Source organism: Lissotriton vulgaris, chromosome 5 (genome assembly GCF_964263255.1).
Source record: "Lissotriton vulgaris chromosome 5, aLisVul1.2, whole genome shotgun sequence".
NCBI lineage: Eukaryota > Metazoa > Chordata > Amphibia > Caudata > Salamandridae > Lissotriton > Lissotriton vulgaris.
The window spans coordinates 1313575914-1313601472 of record NC_141693.1 but is presented as its reverse complement, the minus strand read 5'-3'; the positions used below and the strand labels follow the sequence as shown (position 1 = coordinate 1313601472).

The 25559-nt window shown below is 46.4% G+C and overlaps 1 protein-coding gene across 4 annotated transcripts in view; it reads right to left on the bottom strand.

Annotated features, from left to right (window-relative positions):
* The window catches only part of BLTP3A (bridge-like lipid transfer protein family member 3A), a 636759-nt gene that overhangs the window by 320145 nt on the left and 291055 nt on the right, over positions 1-25559 (bottom strand). For all 4 annotated transcript variants that reach the window (XM_086923213.1, XM_086923214.1, XM_086923215.1 and 1 more), the window contains exon 12: positions 5137-5278. In XM_086923213.1, coding sequence (XP_086779339.1) covers positions 5137-5278 — 142 coding nt within the window. The remainder of the gene's footprint in view (positions 1-5136; positions 5279-25559) is intronic.

Sequence of the window (25559 nt, the reverse complement as noted above, 5' to 3'; positions counted from 1 at the left end):
GGGCGTAGGAAACAAATCTTGTTCCACTGACAGCTAAGACAGGTACTGCTTTTCTGTAAGAAGGCCCAAATTCCTTCTTCATCGCGATCTTTTCTCTAACCAGATCCCCAATCTTTGGAATCCAGACAGGTCTTACTGGGACAGGTGGTTTTCATTCAGTGGTAGTTGGCTTTAGCTTTTCGTTACTCAGACTTTTTCTTGTTTCATTTAAGTCCTGTAAAACAGCCAAACGATCTTTGATTTCAAAGACTTTTTGTTGAACCACTGAAGTCTGACAATCCAAGTCCTGGATGATCATTCTAGTACCAAATAAAAGTTCGCATGGACTGATACCTCCTAGAGAATTTCTTGGCATATTATTAAGACTATGTTTGACACTTATTAAATGTTTGACCCACCCGTCACCCGAACCTAATACCCTCGCTGTTATAGATTGCTTTATGTCCCGTTTTTTTCTCTCCACTACCGCATTTCCCTCGGGATGGAATGGACTAGAATACCGCAATGCAATGCCCATGCTGGCCATGGCCTCCTTGTAAGCCCGAGAGCTAAACGCAGGACCCTGGTCAGAATGTAGCATGTCAATTGCGTATGTGCCAATAAAGACTCGCAAATCTTTTATAACAGTTCTGTCGTCAGCCGATGGCTGGGGTCTCATCTAAATGAATCACATCTTAATATTTATGGGACCGCATTTGTCCAGTCGGAAGTCTGCGCATAGATAGCCTGATGCTGTCTAATTAGTGGTGTCTGGTCCGGTTCACAACTGCGATCTCTGTTGCAGTCCTCACAATTCATTGCAAATTTATAATTTTCCACGCTCATCCCCGGGCACCAGTATTGTGATTGTAATTATATTAGAGATTTCAGGATCTCTTGGTGCCTCAGACCCAATCCCATGTGTGCTTCTTGTATCAAGAAGACTCTCCGGTTCGTGTTTGGAATTACTCTATCCCCCACTCCAGGGATTTGAGCAAACGGAACGGAGTTCGCATCAATTATGTATGTATTGCCGAGTGGATAGTTTAGAGGTAACGCCGCATAATTGCCTTCCATTGAGGCTTTTACTGCAAGCCGCGTTTCGCCATCTATTTGTTTTTTCGTACGCTTTTTTGTAGCTACGGAAGCGAGTAATCAGCTGCCGCTGTGGATTTGTCAGCCAATGAATTCCCTGCAACGTGAACGTCATCACGTTGAAGACTCTGCGTATGTATCACGTGAGTCTTTTGTAGTTCTTTCTGCAAAAAAACTACTTGTTCCCCATAGTTTTTTATGCTTTATTGTGGCACCCGTCTCATCTTTGTAATCGTTTTTTATCCAGGTCTGCATGGAATTGTTGTAAGATCGGACGCAGTAATGCGAACCGCACACTATTAGTGTCGGGAATTCACGATCGGCATTTTCAAGCGCCATCTTTAGAGATCTTATTTCAGCTCTCTGAGCTGTACAGTTTCTGAGAGATTCAGTTTTAGTGGCCATCGGTCTGTATTTACCTAAGCGCCAGCGACCTTTAACAATCGCGCATGCTGCATTGTAAATCTGTTTTTCCACAACGTAGTGTTGTGCAAATCTGTCCGTGTAGATTACACAGGTATACTGTTCGAGAGGCAGAATTTCGATCGGCAGAGGATATTCATTTTCATATTCTAGATATTCTAGTTTTTTCATTTTCGGATCAAATGCCTGTGTCACATCTTCTGTTGCAAGAGAAGTTTCCCATTTTATCCATTTTGGATCTAGAGCTTTAGCATTAAGATTGCCTGGTATTGTTACCGCCTCAAGGGCTGATACTGCTGTTAAAACAGATATCATTTTTCCTTGGGCTAGGGCTCTTTCGTTTGCTACAGCAGTTTGAACCGCAGTTAGAATTTTTTCAGTAGAACTGAATTTCATTTCAGCTGGTGTGTACAAATGTGATTTGTAAGCTATTGGTACCGTTTCTCCCTCATTAGAGGTCAGGTATGTGAATCTGCATCTTCCTGGGTTGACTCGGATTACAAAGTAGCGTTCGTTTGTGCGTGTTTGCAGTTATGTTTTAGTTAACATGTCTGTCTGTAATGATCTTAAAATTTCTGTGTGTTTTTGAGTCCAATTAATTGGTTTAAAATCAGGTTTTATTAGTTCGTAGAGAGGTTTAACCCGCTCTTCATAATTTACAATGTATGTTTTTCAGCGTTTTTGGAGCTTGGAGTACTGCACACTTCTCTAAGAAGTTTTCTGCTAGGCTTTTGCCTTCACTTGATAATTCATATCCTAAAAATAGGACAGTTAGATGGGCAATTCGTGATTTTTTAAAGTTAAATTTATACCCTTCAGATGCGAACCCAAGTATTATGGTGTTCACTCTTTTCAAGTGAGTCTCCAGGTCATCGTCTGTAAGATAGATGTCATCGACATAGGATAATGCCTCATCATCATACATTTGTAGTAAGTCTGTTACCCTGGCTGAAAATAATCCTGGGCTGTTCTTGAATCCCTGTGGGAGACGACAAAATTGTTTTTGAGTCCCCATGCTGGAGAAAGAGGTCAAATATCTGCTTTTAGGTGCTATGTTTTGACAGAAGAAACCATTTGAAATATCTAATGTTGTTTTATATTTTTTGCGAACGATGTTATTCATTAGTGCTGCACTGTGTGAGTTTTGTACTGCAAAAGTTTTACAGCAGGAGTTTAGATGTCTGTAGTCCAAAACTAGACGATATGAATCGTCTGGCTTGGAGACAGGAAACAAATGATTGTTCATTTGTGAGGTGCATGTTTCAATCACCCCCTGATATTTAACTTGATCTAAAATTTCATTTACTTGTTTTTTAGCTTCTTGCTTAACAGGATACTGCCTCTGTGCAGTAGGTTGATTTTTTAACTGGATTTTATGGTGAGGAGAATCCTCATCCCATCCTACATGATTTTTATATAATGCAGGGACTTGGGCCACTGCCCATTTTCTAGCAAGTGTGTATTTTTTATGTATTGGAATGTGATTCGAGAAGGCAGGCATAATCATTTCTTCACCATATGGGAAACTCCCTGACAAACTCTCGCGGCCAGTCTTTTTCTGCTAGAAGGATATCATAGCCGTTAGATAGATTCTCCCAAAAGAGACCTTTTATTTTCCTAGTTTTATCTCCCTCTATACGTAAGGTTATTTCATATAGTTTATGGGGCACGCTCACTCGGGTGTCTGCAGTTTCCACTTGAATGTATTCATTTGTGTCCACTGTCTACAGAAGATTCATCAGGATCTTGCGAGCTATGCTCACTTCTGCTGCGCTGTCTAGCATTGTCTGGGCCCACTCTCCGTTTTCCAGTTGTGTCCTCAGGATTCTCTGCATGTTTTATTTTAATACTGGCTACCTTCTTTCTGGGAAATTGTAATTTTTTACTTTGATGAGCAGGTTCCTTGTCTTTGGACTTGACGTGCTCTTCTTTATGTTCTGACCGTCCTCTTCTTTCCGATTTCTTTGATGAAGTCTGAAAAGATCGAGAGGGACGTGTATCAATATCTTGATATCTGTCAGGTTTTCTCAAATTGTCCCTATTTCTAAGGTTGTATCTTTTTTCAGAGGGCTCCCTTTGGGGAGACTTGCCCCCCCCGTTCTGGAGATTTATCTCTTCGTTGGGGAGACCTTCCTCTGGTCTGAAACTGTTTTTCTCTGGGAGTGGTTTGTTTATTACCCTCCCACTTCTTCTTTTGAGAGTTGAGATTATTTTTAATAAAAGTTTTTTCAGGATTTTCAATTAGTTGGGGTTTTACTGGTTTACCACCCAAACTATCTCTGCCTAATTCTTCATAGGATTTTTCAATTATTTTAGCAAGCTCAAAAGGTTGGTCTGCTATATCTGTCTCTTTCAATTTTTGGCGGATTGCCACACATGCTGCTTCTCCTTTTATGTTGGCTAATAATATAGCCGAGACCTACTTAAAGTCTTTCAGTAATTTCATACCTAGAGTTAAAGCAGGTTCTGTACCGTATTCATTTTGAATCTGTCTTAGTACGTCTGGTATCACCGCCATAGACAGAACACCATGTGTTTTTGTGTAGATAGAAGCAAAGACTGTGCCCCAAGTGTCAAAGTCCTCCACATGTGGTGCGATCCCCATTGGGAGACAGGTAGTCAGAATTCTGTGTTTTTCGTGAGGGGTAGTATCAGGAAATACTGCCTCTATCAGAGTGATTTTTTGAGCTAACCAGAATAGAATTTGTTTTACCAAGACATGATTGTATATTCTGTGGTGTAATCTTGTTTGTGTTCCCCTGTTGAGGGGGGTTTTGTGGAATTTTAATTGCAGGTTGGACTGTTGAAGTCCACATGACATATTGGACCAATTGTCTATGAATTTTAATTAGTTGTTTTAGCTGAACTAAAAGTTCTCTGTCTGACATTGCTTCAATGTCTGGATGTGGTGTGTAGCTGGCTAGAACCGGCCATGTGGCTCCTGGTCTCCTTAGTGGACCGAGCCTGGTAATGTGATTTTGATGTTTTAGGGCGCCATTAAACCAGAGCAGGTGCTCTTGGTATGTAAGTGGAATTTCAACTTCCTCGAAAGAAGAGGAAATATTCAAAAGTTGAGAAATTTGCGGCTAGAAGTCTCTATTAAAAGAAATACATTAAACTCAAAGCTTCGGCCATGCTTGTCTGAACCACATGGTGGAAAATAAAGTAACACAGACTCGGTGCCCATGTGTATTGGCAGCTAAGGGAGGAGTCATTATATACTTCGTGACTCTAAAGATTTTTTCAAAGTAAAACAACTTGCATATGTCCGAGCGCAACACTGAAAGGTAGGAATATGCACAGCATGTGTATCTACAGCAACACATGCAACCAGCATAATGTTAAACTAGAGGCTTAAAATGAATTAGTAATAACTTAATAACATTTAAAAATCAGAGACAAACAAGAGAATGGTTAAAAAAGCAGAAGAGTTTAAGAGACGAAGCAGTAAAAAAGCTAGAGGAGTTCTGAAAAAAGGGAGAGTAATGTACCAAAGTTGCAAGGAGGAAAAGAAAAGAAGGGTCAGAAAGAGGAAGAAATAGACAAAAACTAAGTAACAGTGTAAGATTACAGGTTTCCTATATTATATTGAGGCATGGTGGACATAAAGACTCAGAGTCAGTCTATCACTACAATTACCTGGGAAGCCATGGTTGTCAGGGAAGTAATACTCTGTGAATTGCAGATGTATGGCATAGACCCGCTCTGGTAACTTCTGACGCTTCCTGTTACAGGACAGTAGGGGGACTGGCTTCTTGGTACGCTGTGCTGCCGAGGAAACCTGAAAGCAAAACATGAACAAAAGATATACATGTCTGATCGCAAAACTGCAACGATGCAGGTAGGTCCTGATATGTTTTTTACATTTCTTTGATGACACTTACACAGACAGGTTTATCTCTATGCTCTCTTTAAAGCACTGTGAACTAAGTTGGGGAGATGTGCAAGAACGTTCTGAATGCATTCTGAAGATACAAGTAGTGGGAAACACTTTGTGCCTTCTACAAAAAAACTGAATTATTTACAGGGTTTTCTATCACTGATTTAATAGAAAAGAATTTGAAGGAATATAGCTCAAATGAAAGAAAGCGGGTGAAGTGTGCAGGTCAACAGACATGCGAGAGCTGCAGAACTTCAGTGCAATTAAGTCAACAAAACGCAATGCAGAGGAGATTAGGGGCTATAACACACAACAGCTATGTCAGAAGAATTTACTGTAGAGGGTTAGGAGTGGTATTGACCTATTAGATGGAAAGCTATGCAGTGCCAGCTCGACTAGCCTCAAGGGAAAATAAAGGGTGATGCTTCCTTTGGAAAGATTACATTGTTTAAAGAGGGTTCAACCCTGCAATAATGTTAGAGGTGATGAGTGCACAAGACCTGTGAGAGGCGAGACAAACATCAACCCAAAACCTTACAGCAGGACCTCATCCACACTTGAAGGCATTCAGATTGGGATAGCCTTTGATAATGACAGTGTGGGGTTGTGTAAAGCATAATCCAAGAGGAAGCGAAGGACACAGGCAAAGACCTTTGCTATGTGCTGTGTGATTTGCACAATGCACACTGGAAAAGAGTGGTGTTTGCGACATGTTTGGAGAACAGCATCAAGTAAAGAGACATCTGGTCAGACGAGGTTCAGTCAATGAAAAGAAATATGGCAATTGCACAATTACGCCCTTAATTTAATTATTGCAAAACATGATCTGCAGCTGGGGGCGGAGCTAGCTCGCAACCGAGATGGCTGATTGAGCCGAGAGCTCCCTCGCCTCCATTGCCATCCTGTTAATTATCCTGATAATAGCGGTGATCTGAGACCCTCATTTGGCCGATTCCTACCGCCGGAACATCTGAGGCAGCTGCGGAGCGATTTTGGGGCTCCTGTGCGGAAGGTAAGCACCGAGGCGGACTGCGGGACCGAGGAGCAGAGTGAGCCGAGAGACGCCGGGCCTGGCGGAGTGGCGCAAACATCCATCGGGACCCCGGGAAGGAGTGCCTCCACCGCTGGGATTCAACTCACCCGGAGCGCGGGGGCAGAGAGTCGCCACTCCAGGATCGTCCCCTAGTAATCGACTGGCAAGCGGGAGGTGCAGGCAGGAGAGCGCCACCGGAACACTCAAGCCGCAGCAGAGCTACACTACGCGAGTGCTCGGCTTCGGCTAGGCCTGCAAATAGACCGCTGTGCGGCGAAACTCAGAGAGAAGCATCACGACGCCGATAACGAAGTGCGGCTCATCCTAGATAGTGGCTTTGCCTCGCCTAGACCCCCGGAACACAGATGCTCAACATTTAGAGGCACCTCGTGTTGTCGGAAGTCCCCCCCCTCCTCCCCCCCAAATCCCCCTCTGCCGGCACGACAGAGAAGAACCGGCGATGGGCGTTTCCGTCTGTTGGGTGACTGCAAAGTAGATTATTGATCGGGTGACCTCCCACCCCCCTGCGGTCCTTGGGACCCCACGGAGCAGCGGAGAACTTACAGGAGGCCCGGGGACGACAAGATTGCCCCATTGTGAAAGGTACAGGGCGGGGACGGACTCTGGGGCACATCACTGTGGCAAGGAGGGCTGGCCGTAGCCGCGCGGGGACTCACTGCGCCCGGACAGACAAGAGGAGCTCAATCCCACACAGCTCCAGCAGATACCAACATAGGCCTTACTCAGCGGCACAAACTTTCACATGTTGGGCCCCTGTGGTTCTGGCGACGGAGTGGGGAACAGAGGCTGAGGGCTGCACAGACTTTTGCTCAAAACAGATTAGGAGTTGCTCCACTTGAAACTGGCCTGGCTCTCTACTGAGAGGGACCCCCCCCCCCTATCCTAACCCGGACAGCGCGGTTGGTTGAGAGCAGCGTGGACGACTACGGAAGATTTCTGAGACCCCCGAAACGCTTGCCCCATAGATACTGAGAATTACCACGCGGACATGGGGTGCCCAGACAGGATCCAACCTAAATTGACCTTTGATAACAAAGTCAAAATCCAGCGACACCCTCTCTGAGACCAACACTTCCGGGGCTGAGACGTCTGCGGAAAGAGACCCAGCAGAAGCTGATCTCCGTAGCATCTTAATGGCCATGGAAAAAAACTGACAGGGTGGGATCACCTCACTAGGAACGAAGATGGACGCTCTCACCTACCGCATGGATCGGATGGCGGAGCAATTGGACAAACACGCCAAACGTCTCGACATGTCGGAGCAACGTATAGGGGAGGTAGAAGAGGCGCAAACCACCCTAGACTCAGAACATAAGCAGGTTGGCAGGGTGATGCAACTCCTACAAGACAAGACAGAGGACTTGGAGGCGCGGTCCCCGAGATGCAATATACGCATCACAGGCCTGCCGGAGGACACACAAACGGGGAATATGGAGCTGTTTGTAGAGGCCCTGTTAAAGAAACTGTTAGGTGACACAGCCTTTTCGGGGATGTTTGTCATTGAAAAAAACACTTACCATTTTCTCAACTGATCAGAATCAAGAGAATTGCGTCAACACCAGAACTGTATAACAAACACAAAAAAGAAACTTTACTCAAATTTAAAAACAGAGGATACCCTGAGCCCATCCTGGAAGCAGCTGCGGAAAGAGCGGACAAACTACAGAGACACCATCTGTTATCCACACAAGTCAAACCAGAAACACAAAGATCAGTGTTTGTCTCAAAATTCTCAACAAGAAGTTTTTCCATCAAAAAAACCATAATGAAACATTGGCCACTATTGGCCCTAGAGGAGGATTTCAAAGGACAGTTCAGCAATGCACCAATATTTGCATATGAGAGGACTAAAAATCTGAAGGAACTAATCAAACCAACACAACACAAAGTCACTGACGTACACAAAGGAACAGTTCCTTGCTACAACTGCGGTAATTGTTCAGCCATAATCAAGGGGAATGTAATTAATCATCCCACAAAAGGTACACCCATCACACTTAAAGTATCAGGCACATGTGATACCAACAATGTGATATATCTATTGAAATGTCCATGCGGCCTAGCATACGTGGGAAAAACTCAGAGGAAAATAAAAACCCGAGTGGTTGAACACAAAAGTAATATAAGGTTGAAAAATCAGAAATCCCCAGTTGCGGTGCACTTCAACGAAGCGAAACATAATCCAGCACAATTGAAATTTTGCCTCCTAGAAAAAGTTGAGAATGTGCCAGGAAGAGACACGAACAATCACTTACTGCAAAGAGAAACATTTTGGATTGACTTTTTATGCACCCTACACCCGAAAGGGTTAAATGAAAGGATCGAACTTAGTTGCTTTCTGTAGCACCATCTGACAACAGCAACCATATAGGGTGCCTCCCGCACTCTAGAGGATCAGAATTGACATGTACAGTTTTTTTGCAAAATGTTTGAAACTTGAAATGAACTTGAAACATCGTTGTGCCTAGCGCTCAGTGGGATAGTAGCATTTCTGCTAGCAGGCAATTTTTAATTGTGTCATTTATGGAAGCTGTTTTTAAAACTGTTAAATACCGCTAATCTGTGCCTACCTACGCGCTGACTCCCCGGTCCACCGCAGCTCTCATGCTGTTTGATGTGGAGGGAGGAAAGCGTTTCTTACTTCCTGAATAGCCCACGCAGGGCGGCCATCTTTAGGAGGGTGACGCTCTAGTTCTTAGCGTCCCTCGGACTACAAAAGGGTTCAGTGCATTCGTGTACAAATGCTGAACTTGAAACATCGTTGTGCCTAGCGCTCAGTGGGATAGTAGCATTTCTGCTAGCAGGCAATTTTTAATTGTGTCATTTATGGAAGCTGTTTTTAAAACTGTTAAATACCGCTAATCTGTGCCTACCTACGCGCTGACTCCCCGGTCCACCGCAGCTCTCATGCTGTTTGATGTGGAGGGAGGAAAGCGTTTCTTACTTCCTGAATAGCCCACGCAGGGCGGCCATCTTTAGGAGGGTGACGCTCTAGTTCTTAACATCCCTTAATCTATATAAATCGATCTTACCGCGCAGCGGTGACGCGCAGCGGAAGCGCGATAGAAGCGCCGAAGAGGCGCCAAAGAGAAGCCAGTCTGCGCCAGTCCGCGTCCAGACGCTCCTGGCGCTCTGCCATACCAAGCACCATGGTAGGCCCTTGTATTACTTATAGCGCTTCATCTCTGCTGAATGTACGTCCTCATGTCAGCCCCTCATGTCTGCACTCTGTTAACCCAACGAATCCTAAGGCTCATTGTAAAAGTTGCAATTGGGTTACATCTGTCTCAAGCACACCAATACAACCTCCTGGTCATGACCGGAAAATGTATCTACTTAATTGCAGATCATTACCCAGACACTGTACTGAATTAGCCATGTTGATCGAGGAACTCAATCCTGATGTCCTTTTTTTAACTGAGACATGGCTCCAGCTGGAAATGGATCCCACCGTAGTATGGGCCATTCCCCATGGTTACACCCTAAAACGATTAGATCGTAAGATACACAGAGGTGGAGGGCTGGCCATCATTTACAGAGATATCTTCCGCTGCCGCATCTCCATCCCGCTCATGCGAGCATGTGAAAGTCTGTATTTTACTCTTGAGTTCTCCCCAACATCTACGTTCTCGGGCATTTTAGTTTATCGTCCCCCGGGCCCGTTGAATAACTTTATCACTGAGCTGACAGATGCGGCGGCTAATCAGCTGCTTTTGGCTGCAAATTTTACATTGCTAGGCGACTTAAACCTGCACCTAGATGACCCCCTAGACACTCCAGCTACTAATCTTCGACTCAATCTCCAAGCCATCAATTTGTTGCAAAAAGGTGTCCACCCAACACACAATAAAGGCCATCTTCTAGACCATATTTTCAGTAACCTGGACAGTCTCACAGTGGAAATTCCTAGGCCTTTGCCTTGGACCGATCATTACTTAGTACCTTTTACATGGCCGATTAATACTCCCCCTAGGTCTCAAAATAAGAATAAGCACCAGGGCAGGAAATGGGCTTCATTGCCTCTGTCTGATTGGGAATTGGCACTTAAGAAGCGTGCACCCTCCAAATCCATGAATCCCAGTATAGCTACGGCTAACTATGAGAACTGGATCACGGATACTTTGGACCAGGTCCTCCCTAAAATATCTCTACAGTCCATTAAGCGATGCAAAGTGGCCCCATGGTACACCCCCACCCTGAGATCCATGAAACAATTGTGTCGCAAGCTGGAGAGAGCCTGGAGGCGAGAATACTCACAATCTAAGAAATCTGAGTACAGAGCTGCGATTAAATTATATAAGAGAGAAATGAAAAGCGCACAAATTCAATTTTATGACTCTAAAATCAAGTCAGCTGCTAACTCGCCTAGAGAAATATTTAAAATAGCTAAGTCACTAATCTCCCCGCCCCCTGAGTGCGTCTCCCCTACTGGGGCACTAGCCCGTTGCAACAATTTGGCAACTTTTTTCTCTCAAAAAATTTTGACCATCTACTCCTCCTTTCCCACCGATACAGAGAAACGGGACATCACTGATGACCTTAAAGTGAACACTCCAGTCCACAGTTCGCTTGAGGAGTTCCCTCTTCTTGATCCAACAGCACTGAAGAAAATTTTCTCGAAAGTCACCTCAGGATCTCCTAACGATCCTGCACCTCCTCAGACCCTCCTTAAGGCCAGCGAGGCAATATGTCCTGTCATCATAGATGTCCTAAATTCATCTATTGTTTCCAGCATGGTTCCAGCCCAGTGGAAATGTGCAATGGTAAGGGCCCTTCTAAAAAAACCTTCGTTAGACCAGAACAACCTGGCTAACTTCCGCCCCATCTCCCTTCTCCCTTGGATGAGTAAGTTGCTGGAGAGGCACATCAATAACATCTTGGTAGAGTATCTGGAGTCCAACAACCTACTCTGTGCCTCCCAGACAGGATTCCGCCCTCAACATGGCACCGAAACTGCTCTACTTGCAGTAACGGAAGAAACAAGATCTGTGCTGGACCAGGGAGGGAAGGCAGCCATTATATTATTAGACCTTAGTGCCGCGTTCGACACGGTTAACCATGCCACACTATTACATCGTCTCAAAGGCATGGGCGTGTCGGGCGCGGCCCTGAAATGGCTGACCTCCTTCCTGGATGAGCGCTTCTTCCAGGTGTTTGAGGGCGAGGTAACATCCTCGAAACACCCTCTGAGCTGTGGGGTTCCTCAGGGCTCGGCCCTGAGCCCCACGCTCTTTAATGTCTACATGAGTCCTCTGGCAGGGATAGTACAGCCCTTCGGTGTGCGTATTGTCACCTACGCGGATGATACCCAACTTGTGGTCTCTCTGGATCACACGGAGGGTTCATCCAACACCTTAGGGCCCTGTCTAGAGGCAGTAGCCAAGTGGATGCACTCCTCCTGTCTCAGACTCAACGGGGAGAAGACGGAGATTATGCTACTGGGCAATTCCGCACCTACCATTCTGGCCCCCATCTGGCCCGCCTGTCTGGGGGTTCCCCCCCTGCCAAAACCCCACATCAAAAGCCTCGGAGTCTGGCTGGATAAATCATTGGATTTTTCTGTGCAGGCTACCAAAACTGCTTCCATCTGCATTGGTCTGTTGAGAATGCTACGGAAGATTCTCCCATTGCTTCCTTTCCAGGCGAGGAGGATCATGGTTCAGGCCCTGATACTCTCCCGCCTGGACTATGGAAATGCATTATATCTGGGTGCTCCGGTAGCAGTGATCAATAGACTCCAAGTTACGCAGAACTGTGCTGCTCGACTCCTGTTCGGCATTCCCCGGGGCCAATCAGCTAGGAAGGCTTTAAAAGAACTCCACTGGCTCCCAATAGCTGCCAGAATGCATTTTAAAGCTATGTGCATTGTGCACAAAGCCTTTCACCGAACAGGCCCAGCCATTTTGCTCCCTCTGGTTGTACCCTACGTCCCATCGAGAACCCTTCGTTCCAGCACCCTCCATTTTGCCACGACAACTAAAGTCAACAGGGCTCGCTGGGGTGGTCGGGCGTTTTCACACTTAGCAGCGAAGATGTGGAACTCACTCCCCCCAAGCATGCGTGAAGTCAGCAATCTGATGGTCTTTAGGAAGACTTTAAAAACTTACCTGTTTGCCAAATTGTGTTAATCTTGCTATTTGCTTACCACACTTTCAGTTCAAGCGCCGCGAGGCTTTAGGGTATGTGTGCGCTATATAAATATAATTTTTCATTTCATTTCATTTCATATGTATTAATCAGATTGAATTATTCAGTACAGATTATCATGTTTCCCCCGCATCAAGGTGACCACAAACAACCATTGGTTTTTTAACACATTCTTCAACACATTATTCAAAACACTCTTCCGTTTTTTTCAAAATATTTTTTTTCAAAACCTTTATTCACGTTTAGCTCAGTTACATGCAATGTTTGCGCAATAGATCACATCACTGGTATACGCGTAATCGGCATCACACAGAGTCAGCGCGCTCCGAGCGTCACTCTGCGGAAGTAAACAAAGCGGTCCCACGTGACCGGTACATATACCATAGAGACACCTGGCAGAGAAAGCGACGCACGCCGACGGTCCACCGTTGGAACTCACACGGACAAGCATTCGGTAAGATTAGATTAGAAGCCTTTACGGGTGGGAGACAAACGCTCGCCACATTTTATCATACATTCAGCCAAGGTTGTAACACCAGCGCGTTCACTTTTTTCGTTACAGCACACAGCTTCGTACACAAACCATGAGGGTACAGGTCAGTTACTAAACTCACGTGTATTTATGTCTCCGATTTGAATACGGGGATATAAGGTACTATATTATTTTGATCACTTTGTGCATATGGAGAATTGTTTTCACGCTGGGGAACTTGAAAAAAGTGTTCACATTCAACTAGTGACAGTAAATGATTTATCATGGATGTATTTTGCTTGCTTTCAAACTAAATCGATATACTATTAGTAAAGGAATATATTTTGGTTTTCAGACACAAAGTCCCCTGAGGAAGAGCTGTGTAGCTCGAAATGCATCGGGCAATGTATAAAATGATGATTACAATATTGTGATTGAAACAAAAAGGATAATGAGAGATGAACATTGAAAATTTCATGAGAATTAAATGAAATCAAATCAAACAATCGAGTAAAGAAATTTATTTAATAAATTGGTTCACCGACATATGAAAATACTCAATAGAGTGCGGATGTGATTGTGAATCCTGTGACACAGGAAACACGCATTGACATTGTCATTGAGAGAGCACATCGTACTCTGGGACCGAGGCCTAAACCTGGAGCTCCTCCATGCCCCATCATAGCCAAGCTACTCAACTACAGAGACCGAGACACGGCATTGAGGCTTGCTAGAGAAAAACAGCCGCTGACCTATGAAGGCTCTACGCTCTCTCTCTTCCCAGACTTCACCGCGAGGGTACAGGAGGCGAGGCGACAATTTTTACCCATGAAACGGCAGCTTCGAGAATTAGGTGCTGATTACGCCATGTTGTACCCGGCCAAACTGCGGGTCAACAGACAGGGGAAGTCTTTGATATTCACGGACCCGAGAGCTCTACAGAAAGCCCTGAAGGAGTGGAGGAAATAGGGAAGGCACACAGCGGAGTCCGGACAACCTACAGACTCTGCCTAGGGCTCCTTGGATGAACAGGACTGACACAGCAGTCTACGATCGGCAGGGACGACAAGTCCGTCATATGGCACTAAGACTGAGTAAAGCGTAGCCCCGAGATTTGGGGCCTGGATCTTTTCGTCTTGTATGTTGCTCTTGATGACCCTACAACCCCTGCCCTAGGCCGATGTTTTGGCTTTGTGGAGACTTCAGACATGCGGGGTAAGGAGAAGGGTGGGGTACATTGAATGGCGGGGTCAATACCAGTATTAGAGTAGTGTCACACACTGCTTTAGAGGGGGAAAAACAATGCTTTTATGTGAGACTGGGGTCCCTGCGCTGCCGAGCCTACTCCAGACACTCTTAAATGAGCTGAGCCACTTGCTTAGAACTGGTTATGCTGGACTGGCATTGAACTACATACGGTTGGTTGGGAGGAGAGCTAAAATGTCATGTCGTCAGATATTGCGTTTGGATGTTATTCTTTGATTATGATGTATTGCAGTATTCAAGATCACTTGCTATTTACTTTATTTGTATTTAGGGGGCGGGGGAGGGGCGAAGCAGCACGTCACATCGTGAGACTTTTTACTATACCTACTGTTGGCAAGCTACCTATGCCCCAGCGTGTAATACACACTCATTGAGGGATCTCCTAGGTTTGGGGACTCCTCTACTTTTTCATTTTTCTTTTATTTTCGTGATGGATGTTTGGGTTCATGGGGAGGGGGGAGGGGAGGGGGAGAGTTCTGAGATTTGTTGTGGGACTGAGGGTGGAAGGGTGGAGGGATCGCAGGCGAGTTGGGGAAGGGCAAGCGTGGGCAGGACAGGGAGGGGAACTGTATAATCTATTCCTAGAATTGACAGCGGTGGGTCTGTTGGTTTTCTTTCAGGTTAGATGAGAGTCTTGCAGGCACGGATATGACAGAGTGAGACCATCAAACGCTAGCACGAAATACAATACTTAGTAACGCATATGCACTATCTCTCCCGACATGACCCAACAAGAACGGGATACTGACACAATTACCTTACTGACTTGGAACGTAAGAGGCTTGAATGACCACCGAAAGGTCAGACGTGTTCTACAATATCTTTCTAGGCACGCGATAGACATAGCACTATTGCAAGAGACCCACTTGCGACCTGATAGCCCCACATTACAGTACAGGGGTCTGTCTAATAATATACATGCAGCTGGTTTTACCTCCCGCGCCAGAGGTGTATTGACCTGGATGAACCCTAAAGCCTCATTGACACTATCCCCGGTTGGCACCGACGGAGAGGGGCGCTACGTCATCATCAATCAATCAATCAATCAGGAGTTTGTTAAAGCGCGACTACTCACCCGTAAGGGTCTCAAGGCGCTAGGGGTGGGGGGGTGCAGGTTCCATTCCATCAAGGAGGGGTCTGTCGAAGAGCCACGTTTTGAGGTTTCTTGCGAAGATGGGGAGCGATGTTGTCTGTCTGAGGTGGAGCGGAAGGGCGTTCCATGCTTTGGCCGCGAGGAAGGAGAAGGAGCGGCCTCCCGATCTGGTCTTTCTCGTGCGGGGGACCACGGCGTAGGAAAGCTGGGCTGATCGTAGGGTCCTTTGGGGTGCGTGGAATTGGAGTCGGCTGTTCAGGTATGCTGGTCCGGTGCCGTGGAGGGCCTTGTGTGCGTGGGTGAGCATCTTAAAGGTGATTCTCGCCTCGACGGGGAGCCAGTGGAGTGTGCGCAGGTGCTGGGAGATGTGGCAGTGTTTTGGCAGGTTGAGGACCAGTCTTGCGGCGGCGTTCTGGATGTTCTGTAGCTTGCGGATGAGGTTTTTGTTTATTCCGGCGTAGAGTGCGTTGCCGTAGTCGAGTCTGCTGGTGACCAGGGCGTGAGTGACTGTCTTTCGGTGTTCGAGGGGGATCCATTTGAAGGTCTTACGAAGGAGGCGGAGGGTGTGGAAGCAGGAAGATGAGACAGAGTTGATCTGGCGGTCCATTTTGAGCTCGGAGTCCAGGATGATTCCCAGGTTGCGTGCGTGGTCTGTGGGGGTTGGCGGGTTTCCGAGGGCGGTGGGCCACCAGGTGTCGCTCCAGGCGTCGGGGTTTGGGCCCATGATGAGTACTTCCGTTTTGTTGGTGTTTAGTTGAAGGCAGCTGTTTTTCATCCATTTGGCGACGGCTTCCATGCCTTCTCGAAAGTTGTGTCTGGCGGTGTTGGGCTCGTTGTATAGGGAGAGGATGAGCTGGGTGTCGTCTGCATATGACACAATGTTGAGTCCGTAGGTTCTGACGATGGGGGCAAGTGGAGCCATGTAGACGTTGAAGAGCGTCGGGCTGAGGGAGGAGCCCTGGGGGACTCCGCAGGTGATTGGTGTGGGGTCCGAGAGGAAAGGGGGGAGTCTGACCCGCTGCGTCCTGCCGGAGAGGAAGGAGCAGATCCAGTCGAGGGCCTTGTCCTGGATTTCTGCATCGTAGAGTCTGCGTATTAGAGTGCGGTGGGAGACTGTGTCGAACGCCGCTGATAGGTCGAGGAGGATGAGGGCTACTGTTTCTCCTTTGTCCAGTGAGGTGCAGATGTCGTCTGTTGCGGCGAGGAGGGCGGTTTCCGTACTGTGGTTTTTTCTGAAGCCGGATTGGGAGGAGTCGAGGATGTTGTGTTCTTCAATGAATGTGGCGAGTTGGCTGTTGATGGCTTTCTCGATGACTTTCGCTAGGAACGGGAGCAGGGAGATGGGTCTGTAGTTTTTGAGGTCGGTGTGGTCCGCTGAGGGTTTCTTTAGGAGGGGGCTGACCTCGGCGTGTTTCCAGTCGTCGGGGAACGAGGCGGTCGCCAGGGAGCGGTTGATGGTTTGGCGGAGCATGGGTGCGATGGTGTTGGCGGCTCTGTTGAAGATGTGGTGGGGGCAGGGGTCCTTGGGGGCCCCTGAGTGGATTGACTTCATTGTCTTCAGTGTGTCTTCGGTGGTGAGGGCTGTCCAGTCATCAATCGCTGGTTTCCGGGTGTGGGGGGTGGTTGGTGAGGGTTCAGTGTGTTGGTTGTCTTTGTCGAAGTTGTCGTAGATGCTCTTGATTTTGTGGTGGAATAAGATGCTGAGTTTGTCGCAGAGGTCTTGTGAGGGAGGGATGTCGGTAGACTCGCTGGTGGGTTGGGCGAACTCCTTGATGATGCTGAAGAGTTCCTTGCTGTTGTGTGCGTGGGTGGAGATTCTGTCTTCAATCGATTTTTCCTCGTTTCTCTGATGAGTTGATGGTGGGTGATGGTGGGCGTTGGTGGCGGCTCTGAAGTTGTTGTGGGCTTCTGTGGATTTGGTATTTCTCCAGGCCTTTTCAAGGCGGCGGCATGTGCGCCTGGACTCTCGAAGTTCGGTGGTAAACTATCTGGCTTTCTTGGCACGGGTATTGTTTTTCTTGAGGGGGGCTATGGTGTTGGTGCTGTCCGAGATCCATCTATGCAGGGTTCGGGCTGTGGTGTTGGGGTCGTCGTTTTCCGCGATGGTTGGGGTGGAGTTGTTGAGTGAGGAGGTGAGCTGGTCATCGGTGATTTTGGTCCAGTTTCTTTGTGGAAGCAGGTGCTGGTGTCTGTGGATGGTGGGTGTTCTGAAGGTGAAGTGGACGCATGGGAGTTTGGTGGTGTGGCTGAAGGTGATGGAGTTTCCTGTAGTGAAGAGGGGGTCGAGGGTGTGTCCTGCTGAGTGCGTGGGCTCAGTCACGATCTGGCGGAGTCCAATGTTGTGGAGGTTGTCCAGGAGGGATGTGGTGTTGGGGTCCAGTTGATTGTCGAGGTGGAAGTTGAGGTCTCCCAGCAGGGTGTAGTTGGAAGATGCGATGGCCTGCGGGGAGATAATGTCCGTGATGGAGTTGGCGAAGGGTCCGCGGGGTCCAGGGGGTCGGTAGATGAGGGTTCCTCGGAGGGCGGCGGTGGGGCTGGCCAGTATCTTGAAGTGAAGGTGTTCCATCAGTTCTGTGGACTCGTCAGGGAGTGTGCTCAGGTAAGCTGTGCTGGTAAGGGAATAACACTTATGGCCCCAACTTTGATTGCCCCGCCTTTTATTTGACGCTGGCTTCCAAGGTGAGAGACCTTTGTGGGGGACATGTCCTATGGGGTGGCGACTTAAACATGGTCCGCCAACCTCCACTTGATAGATCGGACGGCCCTGATAGACGCCCTTCGGCATCTGCCAGGGTATTGGAGGCTTAGATGATGCGCCTGGAATTGCAGGACGTATGGAGGACCAGACACCCGAAGCAGGGAGGATGCACACTACTCTTCTCCGCACGATATCCATACCCGTATTGACTATTGGCTGATAGCCTCACATCTCCTCACTCAGGTACAGTCGTGTACAACACTGCCGCGCACCTATTCCGATCATTCCCCAGTCTTGCTGACTCTTAGAGCTTTGGCGAGACGCCCTCCTCCTTTTTCTTGGCGCTTCCCCCCATACTCGCTACTATATGCAGCCTTTCGGGAAGAATTAGCCGCCACTATCGAGGAGTTCTTCGATAAAAATGTCGGATCAGTCGACTCCTTTTTGATGGTCTGGGAGACCTTCAAAGCATTTATACGCAGAGTGGCTATATCTAAGCATGCGGGCGTTCTTAAATCGATCAGGGGACGCATGTCACTACTAGAAACTAACCTCAAGGACATTGAGATGAGGCGACTGCGTGATTCTAGTGCAGAGCTGCTCGGAGAATTAGCTCAAACGATCCGTGAATACCACGAAGAGGCGGATGCAGAGGTGAAATATTTGGGGGAGTATGCCATTGTGAGGTCCTATGGTGAGGGAGAGCGACCGGGGACGGTACTGGCTAAAATGGCGAGGCAACGCAAGCAGAACGCGACGGTACCCGAGATGAGGGCACCCCAGACCGGGGAACTGCTGACAGACATGCAGGTAGCAACCCGCTTTCAGGATTTTTACGTGTCGTTGTATACTTCCAGGGGCTCAATTCCGGAAGAGCATATTCTTGATTATCTAATGCACATACAACTACCGTGGCTATCTAACGCGCACCGCGAGTTCTTGGTTCGACCGTTTGAGAGAGAGGAGGTTGTCTGGGCGCTGTCTTCCATGCGGGCTGGGAGTGCGTCGGGCTGTGACGGCCTGACGGTAGCGTTCTATAAAACGTATTCTGATCTATTGATCCCCAGATTATGGACGCTGGGTGAGCAGATTGCGGAGGCTGGCGACATGCCCCCCACGATGCGAGAAGCAATCATAGTGGCTATTTTAAAACTCGGGAAACCCCCGGAGGACTGTGCGTCGTACAGACCGATCTCATTACTGAACGTCGACGCGAAGATCTTCGTGAAAATTATCGCTACCAGTCTTTGTGTCCGTTGGTACCCAAGCTGGTGGCCCCGGAACAAGCAGGATTTGTCCCCAATCACAACCTCAATTACAATCTGAGGACTGTGTTTGCGGTGTTTCAACACACACGTCAGGAAATCCTGGCGGTAGCGGTTGTCCTGGATATGGAAAAGGCCTTTGATTCCGTCAAATGGCCCTTCCTTAGGTTGGTACTGAGCCGCATGGGAGTAGGCGGTCATTTTCTTCAACTGCTGAACACGCTTTATGCTTCCCCCTCAGCCCGGGTCCGCATAGGCTCACTCACGACTGACCCTTTCAATATTAGCCGAGGCACGGATGCCCACTTTCGCCTCTACTGTACGCCCTAGCTGCGGAACCCTTAGCCTGCGTGTTGCGCGAATACCATGGCCATCGTGGCATACGTTTCCCCGGATACAACCTGATAGTGTCTACGTACGCAGATGATACCCTTTTATATGTGCGGCACCCGGAGACCAACCTTTCGACAGTGCTGCGGGAGGTGGTTCGGTTCAACTCACTTTCGGGGATCCACGTGAACTGGGCAAAGACATTAATGTTTCCATTAACACCCGCCACCACAAGATTTAACTCTTAATACCCCATACAGTGGACCACAGACTCGGTCCGCTACTTGGGAATTAAGCTTCACACACACTCGGAGGTGGTTCTCTGAGAGAATTATGGGGTAGCAGTTTCCAGGTTGGAGGATGATGTGGACAAATGGGTGAAGCTCCCGTTATCGCTGCTAGGTCGCATTTCACTATTAAAAATGATCGTCCTCCCTCGCTTTCTGTTCCTATTCAGTAATATACCCATGGTTTTATCGGGGACGTTCTTCCGACAGCTCTATACTCTGGTGCTGCAGCTTATTTGGGCTGGAAACAACCTAGAGTAGCGTGGGACATACTTGTTCGCCCTTTTGAGGACGGTGGCTTAAATGCCCCAGACTTGGAGCTCTACAACCATGCTACACAGGGCGCACACGCATTTGGCTGGATCCATGGGCCGACCGATACGACGCACTTGCGCATAGAAACGATCGTAGCTGATCGGACTCCTTTGCCGGCACTGCTGTCCCGTCCTAGGGACTGGCGGACAGGCATCATTGACTCTCTGAACGCTGTGACGCATGCGTGGTTTCACCTTATGGATGCACAAGCCTGCTCGTTGCTATACGCTCCAGTGGCACCGTTAGCCTGGTCTTCATGGCTCCACCCCTGTAAGGACAGGGGAGTGGTGTCTGCCCTTGCCAAATTGAATATTAATAGTGTAGGCGACCTCTTCGCAGAAGGTAAGGCACGAACCTGGGAGGAAATAGACCTGGAGGATGCCCCTGGGACACTCCTATCGCAGTTTCAGTTCTATAGAGTCAGACATGCCTTGAAGGAACTGCTGGGGGAAGACATGACTGAACCCCAGGTAGTCCTAGCATATGATTTTATTATAAACGCTAAGTCTCCGTCTAAAATGATCACGAATCTGTATCACATAACACTCACGAAACGGACGGCGGACTACGCAAAACCTCGCTTAGCGTGGCAGACCGACTTGGAAATTGAACTCCCGGAGGATAAGTGGCGTTATTGCTGCACAAATGTTAAGAGAGTGTTGCTGAATGGCCGACATCGCTTGATGCATTTTAAATGTATAAATTGGGTCTATTACACTCCCGAGCGGCTATTCAGATACGGGCTGAGGGAGAGCCCCGGATGTAAAAGATGTAGGGAGCAATCTGCGGATTTTTTACACTTAGCTTGGTTCTGCCCGAAAATTGCGGATTTTTGGTGCGCGGTCTATGCTGAAGTGAATAGGATTACTCGTTTGACACTAGCTCCGACCCCACTATTGGCCCTGCTGGGGTTCTCTAAAGATATCCTACCAGAACATAGAAGGCTTGTTGATATGGCCTTTCTAATTGCTAAGCCATGTGTTGCGCTTACTTGGATGCGCGGACCCACCCAGACACTTGATAAATGGTCCAAGGACATGTTGTGCTGTTGCACGCAAACGGTGTTGTATACCGAAGTATTACCACCCCGCAACCGCCCCAAGAACTATTGGGCGCTGTATTTGGAAAGGTGCACTACACAGGAGACCCCGGACCAGAGTGAGGCAGACGTGACGCAGACACCGGGGGGTTACAGGAAGACACGACAACACACTCACGGGGAGACGTGAGCTTAGGGAGTTATCGACAGGGGTCACCGACTACGCATTCAGGATTGTAAACGAGAGAAACCTGGGGGACCGGTGGGTGATTAGTATTTATTGCCTGTCAGTAATATCAGTCGTATGGGAAGCAGTGTATAACTCTCTAATAACTATATCAGTACTGAATAGCGATTGTGTTGCTCTTTAAATGTACGTGCCGATTCTAAGACTTTGGATTGTATGTTCTTGAAATACCAATAAAGAAATTTATAAAAAATAAATAAAAAAAAACATGATCTGCTGCTTCTGACCTGTAAACAAGGATACACCAGGGTACAAATCCCTACTTTTAGCAGAAGAAATGCTGCTACTATCATTGACCATGTATTGATGTCCGCCCCAGTATGTAGTAAGTGTGGTACTCACAGCATTGTCCAGTCCATACTAAGTGACCCTGATCTGGTGATGACAAATGGTACTCCTTCTAAAGCTGGTAATATTAGTCCCACCAGGTCTAATGGGATCAGGATTAAATGGGCAAGAATTGACCCTAATAGCTTTTTTATGACATTTTAACCCCTTGAATGAGCGTGGAATTCCGCTGCGGTGCGGGTAAATTCCACGTGTGCGAGATTCGGACGGCCCCCGGCCATGAGACTCACAAACCCACTGTGATGTTGGAGAGTTAACTAGGATTTTCATGGAGTTGAATTATTGTTTAAGTGACGAGGTGAGCCCTTTTAGGTTATTGGATGACTTTACCTGCATTGGTGGTACAATTAACACACTCCTGACGCATACAGTGAACCCTGCCAGCATTAAAAATAAGGATTGGTTTGATCGCGCATTTACTCGGGCACCCCAGTGCTTAAAGATGGCCCGCATAGCTCCCCAAGGGATAACATTTTAATTAAAACCCTTCGACTTGAAATAAAGTAGACTATCATTGCTAGAACAAATACCCTCCAGGAAGAGGCATTGTCCAGGCTAATTCTAGCCTCAGAATCCAATGATAGTAAACATTTTTGGGACACGGTTAAAGCCCCTTTTCTAACGAATGAAAATACCCCAGAGATTACTTCTCATGTACCATGTGAAGTATTACAATGTAAACAAGCATGGGCGAATTTTGCGGATCTCGCGTTCGCGAATTTTGCGGATTTGCAATCCGCAAAATCCGCGAATTCCCGCGAATTTTTTTTTTTTTGTGTTCGCCCGTGTTTCTGCCAGTTCGCGAGGGTTTTTACAATTTCGCAATTTGCGAACTTACCTGTCAGGTCGCAAGTTTTGCGAACTTGTTGTTTCTACGTGTCCAGCCTGTTTGGGACACTCTTCTTCATCAATGCCACTCTCTGTCACCACTGCCACTCTCTGACTACTCATGCCACCCTCTGGCCCACCCATGCCACCCTCTGTTTCATCACCACACCCTCTGGTTGTCCAGTGTACATTATTTTCGGCAAAGCAAAGCACACCTTCCCTGCCTCAAGTGACCTGAATTAATTTGGGGCTGATTAATGTGTCACAGAATATTTTTTTAGCTGGCACCTGCTTCCTTAGTGCGCCCTGATTAGTGATCTTTTGCACTTGCTAAGTGCTTTCATTGTTGCAAAATTAGTTACAACACCTGCCCTGCCCCAACTGACAATAATGAATTAGGGGCTGATTAATGGATTTTAACTTCCAGCCTGGCTCCTGCTTGTCTCCCTTAGCTGTAATTCAGGACCTTTGTGGCATATGTGTAACTATTCTGAGGTTCAGAGCAGGGTCACATAATAGTTTCAACTGGCAACTGAACTCTGGAGGGGCCCCTCAGGAAGCACTACAGGAAATGGCTACTAATGATGAGCCTGAACTTTTGAACCTGGTAAGTAGTTACTTTCAGTTTTGCTAAGATCGTATTTCTGTAATTTTGCACTTATTCGCGGGGCGCGAACTCACGCGAACAGTGCGAGCAGTGCGAGCAAAATCCGCTGCTCGCGGATTTGCGGATTTTGCGGGAAATTCGCAAATCTCGCGGATTGCGGATTTCCTGAAAATCCGCAAAATCCGCGAGCGGAACGGATTTTCCGCCCATGCCTAAATGTAAATCATTACTCTAACATTTTTCATTGTCAGCATGAAGAACATGGTACTTAGGCACACAGGATGAGGCCTACGCATAATCCCTTCCCTCTAAATATAACTAATGATGAGGTGATGCTAGCTTTGCACGATAGCACAGGGGGGAGGGCCCCTGTGCCTGTTGGGGTACCAGTAGATGCTTTTAAAAACTTTTAAGGATTTATGGGGACCCATACTGACCAGAGTGTTTAATGCTGCTGTTATAAGTGGGACACCACACTCCTGATTATTTCTATTGCATTACCAATTTTTAAGAAGGGCAACAGATACGATCCAAAAAAAACTACCGCCCTATCTTGTAGGGGAAGAATCTAATTATAGCAATCATTTTTTCTTTAGCTAGGTCTTGTTAAACCTACTTTATAGTGCCAATGTACCACAAAAGAAAACCACATTTTAGAATACATTTTTCCTTATAATATGCATGGAGGTTACATTTTGACTACTAGTAATACATAATGTTGCATAAAACACTGAATTATTAGCACACTATCCCAAACAAAAACACAACTGTGGACCTGATCCAGTATCTACAACTTTACTGTGTGGCATTGGGTCTCGATGATCAAGGGACTTGCCAGGTCACAGTTTGGACGGCCAGATGATATGACTGATCACTTGGTCTCTTTGATGGTAATCCATAATGAGATGATCTGGATCATGTTGACCAGTTTTTGAACTACTCCTTTGTGTTGTGTCTTTCGTGCACTGCATTAGTCACTCCTTTCTTCTTTTATTGTTCCTTAGAATTGAGTCTAGTGGTGACTGTAGCACCTACTGACCTAGTGTCAATCACAAGTCAGCCGGGCCAAGATATTTGGCTTTTAGACCTCCCAGGTTCTTTATGTTGTTCATATTTTGTAGCTGGGGAAGTGAACCGGTAGCAGGTCTTGAAACTTTGCTTTCCCTATGACCCTCCCTCCCCTGTTTGTTGTGCTACTATGTAGAAGTGCCATTTTTTTCACCATTACAATACTCAACAAACATAGATATCAATGAAGGACAACAGTTTGTCCAAGAGGAAGGAAATTACAAGCCATTGCGGGCGCCATCTTAGAACTTGTCAGGCTACCAGTGATACATAGTAATTCGCCTTTTTCCAGTTCCACACTTAGCAAAAGAGCTGATTTGAACAATTTATATGATTGATTCATTATATTCATGAAATATTTCATATATATGTTCTATCTCAGTATTTTACCATTTCAAATAGCGGCAAAATTCATTACTTGCATTTCATTACTAAATACCATATGTATCACATTTTTCAGTTTCAACATGCCAAGTGGCTGTTATTACTCCTTCCGCTTAAAGACATAATTCATGATTTTTTTTTTTAAAAGGTGCTAGTGCTTCATTCAGACATAAACGGTAAACAAGATATATATATATATATATATATATAATTATATATATATATATATATATATATATATATATATATATCAAGGAATATACAGTACCCTTTTAGTGAAAAGAGCTAGGGCTTAAGTATATAATTACAATTTACTCCCAATTAGTAATCGTATACTTTTCTACAGTATTAGATCATAAAGTGCAAGTGCTTTCCGTATATTATATACATATAAAACCACAATAAATACCTTCATATACTTCACAACATTCACTTTTCTAAAAAATATATAAAATGTATATCCTTTACATAAAAAGTATTTCAATTCCATACTTTCTTTCTCAGTTTTCACAGATCTTAATTAGAAGTTTTTACAATCCCCTCAGCTTCCTCAAACTTATTATGTCTACAAATTTGTCTTACTTTTTGTATTTTGTTCTTTTCAATCATATCTAATTGTACCTTCCTTAATTCCTTCATTTCAGTTTTAAAAAACTTTTGTTTTTATAAGATTACTAAATAAAAGATTTTTTGAAAACAAAAATGGTACTTGTGTGTGCTTGCTCCTTTTCAAT